Genomic DNA, 14,651 nt, shown 5'->3' on the forward strand with positions numbered 1-14,651 from the left:
TTATAGTAATGTTCTGTGCCAAGGCTTTTAGTGTTTTCATTTGAGTTTTGGTGGAATTATTTTTGATGGCCTTGAAGTAAAAGTAAATGTGCTTGGTCTGAAAGTATCAGTACTAAAGTCTGTTGAGTGTAATATTTAGTCTTTGACTTAAAAATTGCAAACAATTCTTTTCGCTCTTTTTTAGCTCACCTGAACCAAAATGACAGGGTGGGTTGTTAGTGTAGATGATTAGGCATCTGTCATCAGTAACATACTGTGAACTCTCTAGTGGTCACATTTTAAGCCCAGTCTTCATGAAATTTAATTTGAATGTTTGCCTCATTAAAATATGTGATGACATAGAATCTAGTCAGACTTTTTGTCGTCTCAATATCTAAATCAAGTGAGTTCTGTAAACTGAGTTTTGTAAACTGAGTTCTTTTGGTTAAAAACTAGAAAACTTACAGAAAAATGCATATTAACATTCTTAATCCAATATTGTCTGTCTGATTTGCATGCAGTCTTGTCAGTATGTTTGTCTTTATCAAATAATCATTTGTCACCAGGAAAGGAAAACTAGTTCAAGTGAAATCATAGAAAAACACTGTCAAAATCTCATTTGAGAGTGGATCTTCATGAAGCTGTTTTTCTGCCAAGAACTCCTTCAGGCATGGCTAGATTTCCAAATAACCTGGCACACACATTTGTTGTACAATATATAAATACCATATGGCAGCGTGTGTGACATTGATATTGTCAACCCGAGGGCAGAATGTCACCCGAGGCGAAAGCCGAGTGAGGACATTCTGTTCCGAGGGTTGACAATATCAATGTCACACACGCTGCCATATGGTATTTATTTTATTATACCGAACAAAACTAAACACATAAAAAAAAATTAAAAATGTTTTTGATTCATTTAATTCAACAGTTTCATCTTTAGCGCGGTAATCAGTTGTGTACACATTGAATAGCGACGTCATATTACAATATGACATTGTGTACAAGGGAGGCAATCATATGGCTAAAAAAAACTGAAGCAGTTATTTGCCCTTATATGACATTCAAAATATCAGCGCGGTCACATGACCTGACAGTCACTTTCGCTTGATCACGTGTCAAAAAGGTTGAAAATGTTTCTGATAGTCAAAATATCTCCTTTTCGGGTAATGGGATTTTACCATTGTAGACAAAAGTGAGGTATAATAATACAACCATGTCCCATGCAACCCCAATCTCAAAGATCAGGACTTATACTGTCCTTAGTTTTCAAATCAACTGAAATATCTTTTGAGGTAAGGAAATCAAACTATGATGACAAATAAAGTTTCAGATGATGACATTTCAGTGACATGTCTGTAAGAATCTTTTTCAGTTCAGTTATGTTTGAGTAGTGGTGTACTTAAATTTGGTATAAGTGACCTTCACCTCATCACAAGAAGCAATGATACTCAGGCAGGCTACCTAGGGCCATCATGTCTCTTCTGATTTAATTATGACCGATAGATTAATGAAACTCTTTCAAAATATAGCAAAAGGTACAGTGACATTTCAACTTATGGTCAGAACACTTAATAAAAGGGCAGACTCAGTGGTCCAGATGGTTACATTGTATGGCTATGAAATTGGAGGTCGTGAGTTCAGCTTAAATAAGTAACATTGGGATAAGAGTCTTGTGTTTGTGTGATTTTCACCTGGCATGGTAAAGAACCAGTGAAGCTTTTTGAATCTGGAAAATCTTTTATATTTTGCACTATCGTCCAGCCATAATTTCTTAGTATCTTGTGGAGAAGTTACCCATATGGTTTACCAGTGGTGGTTGTAAATAAGCTTAAATACAAACAAGCATGCATTATAATTATCTGTCTTTGTTAATCTAGTGCTGATAGAACACTTGATGGCTGTGGTGAACTTAGCGAGAGGATAAAGGCAACGCAGTACATAAGTAAAGGTAATTAGATCATTTATTCATATAAGGATAAAAGCAACACAGTATATAAATAAAGGTAATTATCCCCACGCCGATGAAATCGGGAGGAGGGTATTGAAATGGCGTTGTACGTCCGTCAGTCCGTCCGTCCGCAGCCATTTCTCAGTAACTAGCAGGTAGAATTTCATGAAACTTAAAATAAACATGAACCAACATACTGCAATGATGCCCGTCAAGTTTTTTTTTTGGATTGGTCAATTTCCCTTAGAGTTATTGCCCTTTATTTACTGAAAAATGTCTGTCTGCAGCCATTTCTCAGTAACTAGCAGGTGGAATTTCATGAAATTTGAAATAAAGATGAACCAGCATACTGTTTTTTTTGGATTGGTCAATTTCCCTTAGAGTTATTGCCCTTGATTTAATGAAAAATGCCCAAATATGTCAGTCTGCAGCCATTTCTCAGTAACTATAAGGTAGAATTTCATAAAACTTGAAATAAACATGAACCAGCATAACGCGATGATGCCCGTCAATTTTTTATTTTGTTTCAGTTTCCTTTAGAGTTATTGCCCTTTCATTGTTTAAAAATCCACAGATTTGTACAGAACAAACCAACCATTGAGTACACGACCCCTATTGACTTTGGGGTCACCAGGTCAAAGGTCAAGGCGCTGCGGGGGCATTTGTCACCATTAGTGACAGCTCTTGTTTTTTTTTAAAAACCATCCATGAATATCTTATTAACATGCAAAGTTGTACCTTTTCCCCACCTCACCTCACTCTCCACTTAGTCATACCCACCACCCCAATCATGCATCCCTCCCCCCACCCCCCACTCATTTTTTTTTTCATTTTTATTTTTCCATCAATATTGATTTTGACTACTGAAATTATTTGCTTCTTAGTAACATCCTTATTCCTCACCAATTCATTGAATTTGCTTGTTAGATCTTGTATTCATATAAAGGTAAAGGCAACACAGTACATAAATAAAGGTAATTAGATCGTGTATTCATATAAGGATAAAGGCAACACAGTACATAAGTAAAGGTAATTAGATCGTGTATTCATATAAGGGTAAAGGCAATGCAGAACATAAGTAAAGGTAATTAGATCGTGTATTCATATAAGGGTAAAGGCAACACAGTACATAAGTAAAGGTAATTAGATCGTGTATTCATATAAGGGTAAAGGCAATGCAGTACATAAATAAAGGTAATTAGATCGTGTATTCATATAAGGATAAAGGCAATGCAGTACATAAGAAAAGGCAATTAGATCACGTATTCATATAAGGGTAAAGGCAACACAGTACATGACATTGTGTAAAGGGAAGCTGGTCATTTATTCATATAAGGATAAAGGCAATGCAGATCATAAGAAAAGGCAATTAGATCATGTATTCTTATAAGGCTTAAGGCAATGCAGTACATAAGTAAAGGTAATTAGATCATGTATTCATATAAGGGTAAAGGCAACACAGTACATGTGTAAAGGGAAGTTGGTCATGTATTCATTTATCAGCAGAGGTAATACAGTACACATGTAGATGGAAGTACATCATGATTGTATTTATATAGCAGGTTAGGCAACACAGTACATGTGTGAAGGTAAGTAGATCTTGAATTCATTTGGCGGTAGAGGTAACACAGTGCATGTAGAGTTTAGCGGGTGAAACAACATAGTGCATGTTTGTTGGTAAGTAGATACTGTTTTCATTTAGTGGTAGAGACAATACAGTATATGTGTAAAGGACAGTAAGTCATGTATTCATTTAGTGGTTGAGGCAACACAGTACATTGAAGACAAGTAGATCATTTATTCATTTAGCAGGTTAGGCAAGAATACATATTTGAAGGTAAGAGGATTATTTGTTTATTGAACAAGGTAGGACATGTGTGAAGGCAAGTAGACCATCCATTTACTATAGTTAGCACTGTTATAACACAGTACATGTGTAAAGTTAAAGAGATGGAAGCAACAGTGTAAATGAGTTTGATAGAGTAGAAATAAAAGGGTAGAAAGCACAAAGCACCCCAAACACAGCAAGAGAGCTATGCCTCACAAAATAGGCCTGTAAAAAAAGAAACTGTAGTGGAATGTAGAGAAACAGTACATGTGTGAAGGGACAGTAAGTAGCTCATGTAGTGGTAACAATACATGTGTGAAGGAACAGTAAGTAGCTCATGTATTCATTTGGTTAGTAGAGTCGACATAGTTCATGGGTAAAGGTAAATAGATGATATATTTCAGGAGGAAATGGTAACACAGTCCATGTGTACAGGTAAATTAGTCCTGAAATTAGAAAGGAAGATATAACACCTAAAAAATATAATAGGGTTATTATAATAGTAGCTCGATCTGGGATGCTGTATTTGGCTCGAGTGGATTTTTGCCAGATTGGATCTCACGAGGTGTGCAAGCACCAAGTGTAATCTGACCTTGCAAAATCCACAAGAGCCGAATACAAAATCCCAGACCTAGCTACTGTTATAGTGACCCTTTTATTAGCTCACCTGTCACAAAGTGACAAGATGAGCTTTTGTGATCGCGCGGTGTCCGTCGTCCGTCCGTGCGTCCGTAAACTTTTGCTTGTGACCACTCTAGAGGTCACATTTTTTGTGGGATCTTTATGAAAGTTGGTCAGAATGTTCATCTTGATGATATCTAGGTCAAGTTCGAAACTGGGTCACGTGCCTTCAAAAACTAGGTCAGTAGGTCTAAAAATAGAAAAACCTTGTGACTTCTCTAGAGGCCATATATTTCATAAGATCTTCATGAAAATTGGTCAGAACGTTCACTTTGATGATATCTAGGTCAAGTTCGAAACTGGGTCACGTGCCGTCAAAAACTAGGTCAGTAGGTCAAATAATAGATAAACCTTGTGACCTCTCTTAAAGGCCATATTTTTCATGGGATCTGTATGAAAGTTGGTCTGAATGTTCATCTTGATGATATCTAGGTCAAGTTTGAAACTGGGTCACATGCGGTCAAAAACTAGGTCAGTAGGTCTAAAAATATAAAAACCTTGTGACCTCTCTAGAGGCCATATATTTCATGAGATCTTCATGAAAATTGGTCAGAATGTTCACCTTGATGATATTTAGGTCAAGTTCGAAAGTGGATCACGTGCCATCAAAAACTAGGTCAGTTGGTCAAATAATAGAAAAACCTTGTGACCTCTCTAGAGGCCATATTTTTCATGGGATCTGTATGAAAGTTGGTCTGAATGTTCATCTTGATGATATCTAGGTGAAGTTCGAAAGTGGGTTACGTGCCATCAAAAACAAGGTCACTAGGTCAAATAATAGAAAAACCTTATGACCTCTCTAAAGGCCATATTTTTCATGGGATCTGTATGAAAATTGGTCTCAATGTTCATCTTGATGATATCTAGGTCAAGTTCGAAACAGGGTCATGTGCGGTCAAAAACTAGGTCAGTAGGTCTAAAAATAGAAAAACCTTGTGACCTCTCTAGAGGCCATACTTTTTCATGGGATCTGTATAAAAATTGTTCAGAATGTTAATCTTGATGATATCTAGGTCAAGTTTGAAAGTGGGTCACGTGCCATCAAAAAGTAGGTCAGTAGGTCAAATAATGAAAAAACATTGTGACCTCTCTAGAGGCCATATTTTTCATGGGATCTATATGAAAGTCGGTCTGAATGTTGATCTTGATGATATATAGGTCAAGTTTGAAACTGGGTCAACTGCGATCAAAAACTAGGTCAGTAGGTCTTGAAATAGAAAAACCTTGTGACCTCTCTAGAGGCCATACCCTTGAATGGATCTTCATGAAAATTGGTCAGAATGTTCACCTTGATGATATCTAGGTCAAGTTTGAAATGGGTCACGTGCCTTAAAAAACTAGGTCAGTAGGTCAAATAATAAAAAAACCTTGTGACCTCTCTAGAGGCCATACATTTCATGGGATCTGTATGAAAGTTGGTCTGAATGTTCATCTTGATGATATCTAGGTCAAGTTTGAAATTGGGTCAACTGCGGTCAAAAAACTAGGTCAGTAGGTCTAAAATTAGAAAAATCTTTTGACCTCTCTAGAGGCCATATTTTTCAGTGGATCTTCATAAAAATTGATCTGAATGTTCACCTTGATGATATCTAGGTCAGTTTAGAAACTGGGTCACATGCAGTCAAAAACTAGGCCAGTAGTTATAAAAATAGAAAAACCTTGTGACCTCTCTAGAGGCCATATTTTTCATGAGATCTTCATGAAAATTGGTCAGAATTTTTATCTTGATGATATCTAGGTAAAGTTCAAAACAGGGTCATGTACCTTCGAAAACTAGGTCAATAATAGAAAAACCTTGTGACCTCTCTAGAGACCATATTTTTCAATGGATCTTCATGAAAATTGGTCAGCATTTTTATCTTGATAATATCTAGGTCAAGTTCAAAACTGGGTCACATGAGCTCAAAAACTAGGTCACTATGTCAAATAATAGAAAAAACGACGTCATACTCAAAACTGGGTCATGTGGGAAGAGGTGAGCGATTCAGGACCATCATGGTCCTCTTGTTATATACCTCCGCCTTTCAGTTTGTTATTGAACAAAATCTTCAATGTTTATTGATGTTAAAATGGAACTTAATGCAGTTTTTAGCTTGACTATTCAAAGAATAGGTAGAGCTATTGGACTCACTCGTGCTTCTGCGTCCGTGTCGGCGTCTGCGTCCTGATTTGGTTAAGTTTTTGTACGTAAGCTTGTATCTCAGTAACCACTTATGGGAATGGATTGAAACTTAATACACTTATTCACTGTGATAAACTGACTTACATTGCACAGGTTGCATAACTCTGTTTTGCTTTTTTACAAAATTATGCCCCTTTTTCAACTTAAGAGATTTTTGGTTAAGGTTTTATATGTAAGCTGGTATCTCAGTACCCACTAATGGAAATGGATTGAAACATCACACATTTGTCACTGTTATGATCTGACATGCAGTGCACAGGTTCCATAACTCTACTTTGCATTTTTACAAATTTATGCCCCTTTTTCGGCTTAGCAGTTTTTGGTTAAGATTTTGTATGTAAGCTGGTATCTCACTACCCACTAATGGGAATGAATTGAAACTTCACACACTTGTTCACTGTCATGATTTGACATGTAATGCACAAGTTACATAACTCTACTTTGCATTTTTACAAAATTATTTCCCTTTTTTGACTTGGCAGTTTTTGGTTAAGTATTTTGTATGTAGGCTGGTATCTCAGTACCCACTAATGGGAATGGATTGAAATTCACACAATTGTCCATTATCACGAATTGATATGCATTTTACAGGTTCCATAATCCTGTTTTGCAATTTTACAAAATTATTCTTTTTCAACTTTTATTTTCATTCAACTGACAAGGCTGTTGATTAGTCGAGCGTTGCTGTCCTCCGACAGCTCTTGTTATATGTGTGCTATTTTTAGAACTGTGTCAAGTTATGCATATTAATGAAAGTATAGTCTGGCAGCATACAATACAAAAGGTACAATACAGAATTTTTAGGTTGATTATACGAAGTATGGAAGAGCTATCCTACTCAACCCGGCGTAGGCGTCGGCATCCTTCCGCGTCCACACTTTGGTTAAAGTTTTGATGCACTTTCTCTTTATCTTTGTTATTGCTTGATGGATTTGCTTCAAACATAAAATAGTTGTTCCTCATCATCACCCACATCATAATTATGGCACAACGGTCATAGCTTTTGCACTAATATTTCATGAATTATCCCCCTTTTTACTTAGAATTTCAGGTTGAAGTTTTGGTGCACTTTTACTTTATCACAGTTATTACTTAATGGATTTGATTCAAACTTAAAATAATTGTTCCACATCATCACCCACAGCATATGACACAAGGCCCATAACTCTGGCACCAATTTTTCTTGAATTATGCCCCCTTTGTACTTAGAATTTTATGTTAATTTTTATGCATTTTCATTATATCTCTGTTATTTCACAAGGGATTTGATTCAGACTTAAAATAATTGTTCAACATCACCACCTACATCATTTGACACAAGGGGCATAACCCTGACACCAGTATTTTATGAGTTATACCCCTTTTGTACATAAAATTTCAGGTAAAAGTTTTGATGCACTTTCACTTTTTGTTTCACTATCCAGCATCAAAATAGCCGAGCGCGCTGTCTCCTGTGACAGCTCTTGTTTTCTACCTGTTGATATTTACTTGTGAAATACAAGCTGAATTTTTTATAGAATTTATATAGGTATATAATAAAGTCCTTTTATTTATTAAAGAGGCAGATGTTTAGAAATATTGATTTTGATATTCATTATAAAGTAATTAATGAATTACATTTTATGTTAAAACCATTTAGACATGCTTACATACATGTACATAGAAAAATGTGACAGCATTTTTAATGAAATTTTTATATCAGTCTTTTCCGCAGGATAAGGTACTTATAAAAACTATTCAGTTGTTTTCAGTGAAATTATATGACAAGACTGTAAAAGATACATTAGCACAACCTTTCTTAGAGCTATCTCAGCGGTGGAAACTGAGGCACTCGGATGAGTCCAGGTCGTCTTCTGGTGATCCTAATCTCCACGAACATAATGGCATTTCAGTTGATTTTGATATGAACACACTAGATGAAGAAGACCCTTTGGAATTATTGCAGCTTGATTACTCAACTGAAAATGACTTAAATATATGGAATGGTCGGAGTGTTCACAAGGAACAGGAATGTGAAATGGATAAGGACATGCGTTCAAAATCAGACAGTTTAAGAAAGTCAACTGTACAGCATATATTAAGTCCTGAGACTTACTTAACTGTTTTACAGAACAGAATTGATAGCAACAACCCAGAACGAAGAACACCTGAAAACGATTTTGATTCTATTCTGTCGGAAATGATCATAAATGATTTTTATGACAGTTCTGCGTCTCCATCAAAACGACGAAAACTGGAACATTCCGGAAATAAGAATTCACAGAAAAATGCTAATGATTTTGATGATGAAGAATCTGCAGTGCATGATAAAATAGAAAAGTATAAAGCTGTGATTGAAAAGCTTAAAAGTGTAACAAGTAATGTGGAGACAAGTCTTGATTACGAAGTACAAAATGTGTGTCTCTCCTATGACTGGCTATTGAAAATATGTTGTCATCTGATTCAGTGTGAAACTAAGGAACTTCAGGATATGATACTGAAATTAGAAGTCATGTTTTTCTCAGATCCTGATGATCTATCCTTGAGTATCAAGGGAAAAGACCATCGTAGGAAACTAAGGGGAGGTGGTCTGTATTTCGCCAAAAAACTTCATGGTATTAAACAGGAAAATGTGAAATAATACAGATTTAGATGTGAATGGTGTAAAATAAAGCATGAATTTCTGTGTTGTCAATATGTGTGATAAATTACGTCTATCTTTCCTCAAAATTTGTATAATTTAACCAACATATCCTGGTCAGTGTCAAAGACCGAGAAGACATATTAGTTTCGAACTGTCGGTCTGTTAGTCCCATTTTCTAATGTACTCCACTTGTCCAACAGTTTCCATCCAAATGAAATGAAACTAGGTATGCATCATCAGCATCAGTTTTACATGCACATGTTGTTAGGGCATTCATGTTCCTTTATTGGTTCAACTATTCGAATAATAGAGTTGTTGGAGTCGCCCGTGTGTCCGTGTCAGCGTTGGCATCGCGATTTGGTTAAGTTTTTGTATGTAAGCTGGTATATCGCTTACCACTTTTTCACTGTGATAAAGTGACTTACACTGCTCAGGTTCCATAACTATATTTTGCTTTTTTACAAAATTATGCCCCTTTTTTGACTTAGCAGTTTTTGGTCAAGATTTTGTATGTAAGCTAGTATCTCAGTACCCACTAATGGGAATGGAAGGAACTTAACGCACTTGTACACTGTAATTATTGTACATGAAATACAGAGGTTCCATAACTCTACTTTGTATTTTTACAAAATTATGCCCCTTTTTCGATGTTTACAAAATAATGTCCCATTTTCAACCTAGCAATTTTTTGTATGTAAGCTGGTATCTAAGTATCCACTCATGATACCGTGTAAAGGCATATAGGTTTGAAACTTTTTTTTCTAGGTCAATAACCAAACTTAACAGGATCAAGTCCCATAACTCTGACATGTATTTTGGGCAAATTATGCCCCCTTTTTGGATATGCAAGTTACTATCTCCAAAACTAATGCAGGTATTGATTTGAAACTTCACTTGTGACTTCAGGGTTATAAAACTTGGTGGTAGCATCAAGTCCCATAACCCTGACATTTATTTTGGCCAAATTGTGCCCCCCTTTTTTCCTTAGAAAATCCTGTACTTTGCAAAATTATGTCTCCTTTTGAACTTAAAAACTTCTGGTTAAAGTTGTACATGCAAGTTACTAACTCCAAAACCAATGCAGATACTGGATTGAAACTCTATAGATATTTTAACATTTAGGGTAATATTTTTGCCTCTGGGGCAATTTGAATAGTCGAACATTGGCTGTCTTACAAACAGCTCTTGTTTTTTTCTGGTGTTATAGCTCTTTTATGACTTCAAAATATTACAACTTCATCTCACTCCGCCTACAGTTTCCATCCAATTGAAATGAAAGCTTGGTGTTCATCATCACCATGAAATTGACATGGGCATAACTCCCACCTTGTCAAAGTTTGGATGATTTTACAGGTTTGGCATTTGCTTCAAGTTTGCTCATTTATACTTAACAAATAATCAAGGCCTTCGAGTTGTTTATCGTCTGATTTACCACGGTTCAGAGTTCAGATGCGTAGGGATTGAACCACGAGGGCGTTAGCATTCAGCATTTCATTCTGACATGCTCATTGATATATTTCAATATATATTATACTGGACTTCATTTACGCGAGGCGTAATGTATCGGACGTCATGCGGCAATTTGACGTCATAATGCTCTCTTGCCGGTCCGCGCGTCAACCGTTGTTTATCGCTGAATATACACAGCTTGATTTCCTTCTTTGTTTAACTGGAAATCAAACTGAGTCATGTTAGAATGGTAATTATGTCTCCCCCAGGAGACATATTGTTTTTGCCCTGTCTGTCCGTCCGTCCATCTGTCCGTCCGTACGTCACACTTCATTTCCGAGCAATAACTGGAGAACCATTTGACCTAGAACCTTCAAACTTCATAGGGTTGTAGGGCTGCTGGAGTAGACGACCCCTATTGTTTTTGGGGTCACTCCATCAAAGGTCAAGGTCACAGGGGCCTGAACATGGAAAACCATTTCCGAGCAATAACTAGAGAACCACTTGACCCAGAATGTTGAAACTTCATAGGATGATTGGTCATGAAGAGTAGATGACCCCTATTGATTTTGGGATCACTCCGTCAAAGGTCAAGGTCACAGGGGCCTGAACATTGAAAACCATTTCCGATCAATAACTAGAGAACCACTTGACCCAGAATGTTGAAACTTCATAGGATGATTGGTCATGAAGAGTAGATGACCCCTATTGATTTTGGGATCACTCCGTCAAAGGTCAAGGTCACAGGAGCCTTAACATTGAAAACCATTTCCGATCAATAACTTGAGAACCACTTGACCCAGAATGTTGAAACTTCATAGGATGATTGGTCATGCAGAGTAGATGACCCCTAACAATTTTGGGGTCACTGTGAAAGGTCAAGGTCACAGGGGCCAGAACATTGAAAACAATTTCCAGTCAGTAACTTGAGAACCACTTGACCCAGAATGATGAAACTTCATAGGATGATTGGTCATGCAGAGTAGATGACCCCTATTGATTTTGGGGTCACTCCGTCAAAGGTCAAGGTCACAGGGGCCTGAACCATTTCCGAGCAATAACTAGAGAACCACTTGACCCAGAATGTTGAAACTTCATAGGATGATTGGTCATGCAGAGTAGATGACCCCTAACAATTTTGGGGTCACTTTGTGAAAGGTCAAGGTCACAGGGGCCAGAACATTGAAAACCATTTCCGGTCAGTAACTTGAGAACCACTTGACCCAGAATGATGAAACTTCATAGGATGATTGGTCATGCAGTTGATGACCCCTAACGATTTCAGGGTCACTCCGTCAAAGGTCAAGGTCACAGGGGCCTGAACATTGAAAACCATTTCCGATCAATAACTTGAGAACCACTTGACCCAGAATGTTGAAACTTCATAGGATGATTGGTCATGAAGAGTAGATGACCCCTAACAATTTTGTGGTCACTCTGTGAAAGGTCAAGGTCACAGGGGCCAGAACATTGAAAACCATTTCCGGTCAGTAACTTGAGAACCACTTGACCCAGAATGATGAAACTTCATAGGATGATTGGTCATGCAGAGTAGATGACCCCTAACGATTTCAGGGTCACTCTGTTAAAGGTCAAGGCCACAGGGGCCTGAACATGGAAAACCATTTCCAATCAATAACTTGAGAACCACTTGACCCAGAATGTTGAAACTTCATAGGATGATTGAACATGCAGAGTAGATGACCCCTATTTATTTTGGGGTCAGTCTATTAAAGGAAGGTCACAGTGGCCTGTTCATGTAAAATCATTTTTTGGAAATAACTTGAGAACCACTTGACCTACAATGTTGAAACTTAATAGGATGATTGGACATGCAGATTAGATGACCCCTATTTATTTTGAGGTCACTTGATCAAAGGTCACGGTCACAGGAGCCTGAACAGTGACTTGAGAACCATTAGGCCAAGAGTGTTGAAATTTAGCGGGATGACTGGACATGCCAAGTAGATGATCCCTATTGCAGCCAACCATCAGTGTCTCTTTGACTTTTGCTCCTGACCCCTATTGACTTTGCATTGGGGGAGACATGCGCTTTTTTACAAAAGCATTTTCTAGTTAAAACTGTTTTTCAACTGATTCTAATTGCATCCTTGACTTTTTAACCAGTATAAACCTGATGTCTTCTGTATCTAGTGACTAACCCACATGATTCAGTGCTACAGAACAGATGACAGCTGTGGTCAAAGCGTTAATGAGAATTTACCCCCACCGAGTGCTAACCTGACTCACTGTTGCATCTGGTGTAAATTGCTGGTACTAACAGTTACTGTAGATTACAAGGAATACCATATGAGAGCTTGTTGTAAATACATGTAATTTAAAGCTACTCGCCCACCGTTTGGGTGAAAATGTATATATGACACTGAAAAAAGATAAAGCGGGGGAAAATAAAAGTTAGATATTTGTAAATCTACAAGAAGGTAAGTTTACTACCTCCTGCACAATATTTTTGGTTATTTATAAGAATGTGTTGCAAAAATCTTATTTCAATAAGTTTGTACCACTTAAATTAGTCGCTTTCAGAGTATTCACTTTTATGGATTTTTGAGAGAAAATACTTTTCACCCAAAATGTGTGGGTTAGTCCCTTTAAATGTGCAGAAAACTTGTTTCACAAAGGCTTTACCCATATGAATAATTCTTTGCAGTTTATAAATGATTTAAAATGTTTTTAATAAATAATTAATTAAAACAAGCTTTTGCTTAGTATCACTTTGATTTTGTAGTTCAAATAACGGAATATTTCAAATAGAAAAGCTATTGTTGTCATTCTTTCATTGGCATCGGCATCGCAATAATAATCTGGTCTCTCTGAAACTACTAGGCCTAATGCTTTCAGTCTTCATACATGTATTCTCACTTGCCACTCACCGATGTGGGTTCGGGCCTCAATCGGGGCGTTGAATTATTCATGTTAAAAAGCCATCCAGCTGGCTTACGGAAGGTCGGTTGTTCTACCCAGGTGCCAGCCTGTGATGAAATAATGCACGCAGGGGCTCCTGGGGTCTTCCTCCTGTACCAAAGCTAGAAAGTAGCCATATGATCTATACTTGTGTGTCGGTGCGATGTTAAACCCAACGATAACAAAATCATACATGTATTCAGCTTCATGAGATGACCTTACAGGACTAGTTACATAACTCTGGCTACATAACTCCAGTTATGTCCATTTTTACTTGGAATTTCAAGCTAAAGTTTTGCATGTGAATGGATTTCTCAAAAATTTCAGGGCTAAATGGTTTAAAACTTCACTGTCTTTGGCATTAGATGACCTCATGGGGCAAGTTACAAAACTAGCTTTTATTTTGTCAAATAACTTCGAAATTTTGGTTAACGTTTTGCGTGTAAGCAGGTTTCTCAGAAAGTACTTGACCATATTCTTTCAAACTTCACACATAACTTTAGCATGTGGTACGCTTCGTAACTCTAGCTTTTTTTCATCAAAATCATGCCCTTTTCTAACAAAGAAATTTATGACAGTTTTGCATGTAAGCATTTTTCTCTGGAATGGCTTGACAAAATGCTTTCACATTTTTCACACATCTTTAGCAATACTGAATGACCTTTCATGGCATATCACATAATTTTTAATTTTAATTATATTTTAGCAAAATTAGGCCTCTTTTTCAATTTAAAAAATGTGCTGAAGCTTTTGTATGTAAGTAAGTCTTAAAATAGTCTAGCATACTGTCATTAGGCAGCTTTTGTTAAATGTCTTATTATCAGATAAAATAGATCAAATATGATAGCACTACTTCTTGGCTACTACAAGTGGTCTTATATGACATACTATTAGCGAATTCAATTAAAAATAACACGAGCAGCTGTCTTATTACCAGTAGAGTAAAGAAGTAATGTTTCCTAAACAGGATATTGAATGACAAGAACTATTTTTCTACGCAGTGCATGCTTTTTTTTCAACAAATCACATTTAAACA

The 14,651-nt window shown here is 36.8% G+C and overlaps 1 protein-coding gene across 4 annotated transcripts in view; it reads left to right on the forward strand.

Moving 5' to 3' along the window:
- The window catches only part of LOC123546812 (TATA box-binding protein-associated factor RNA polymerase I subunit B-like), a 37,214-nt gene extending 27,919 nt beyond the window's left edge, over positions 1-9,295 (forward strand). For all 4 annotated transcript variants that reach the window (XM_053551122.1, XM_053551124.1, XM_053551121.1 and 1 more), the window contains 2 exons: positions 1,860-1,930; positions 8,373-9,295. In XM_053551122.1, the coding sequence (XP_053407097.1) occupies positions 1,860-1,930; positions 8,373-9,241 (940 nt within the window). In that variant the 3' untranslated portion in view covers positions 9,242-9,295. The remainder of the gene's footprint in view (positions 1-1,859; positions 1,931-8,372) is intronic.
- The last annotated feature ends 5,356 nt before the right edge of the window (positions 9,296-14,651 follow it).

This window comes from Mercenaria mercenaria, chromosome 9, assembly GCF_021730395.1.
Source record: "Mercenaria mercenaria strain notata chromosome 9, MADL_Memer_1, whole genome shotgun sequence".
NCBI classification, from domain to species: Eukaryota; Metazoa; Mollusca; class Bivalvia; order Venerida; family Veneridae; genus Mercenaria; species Mercenaria mercenaria.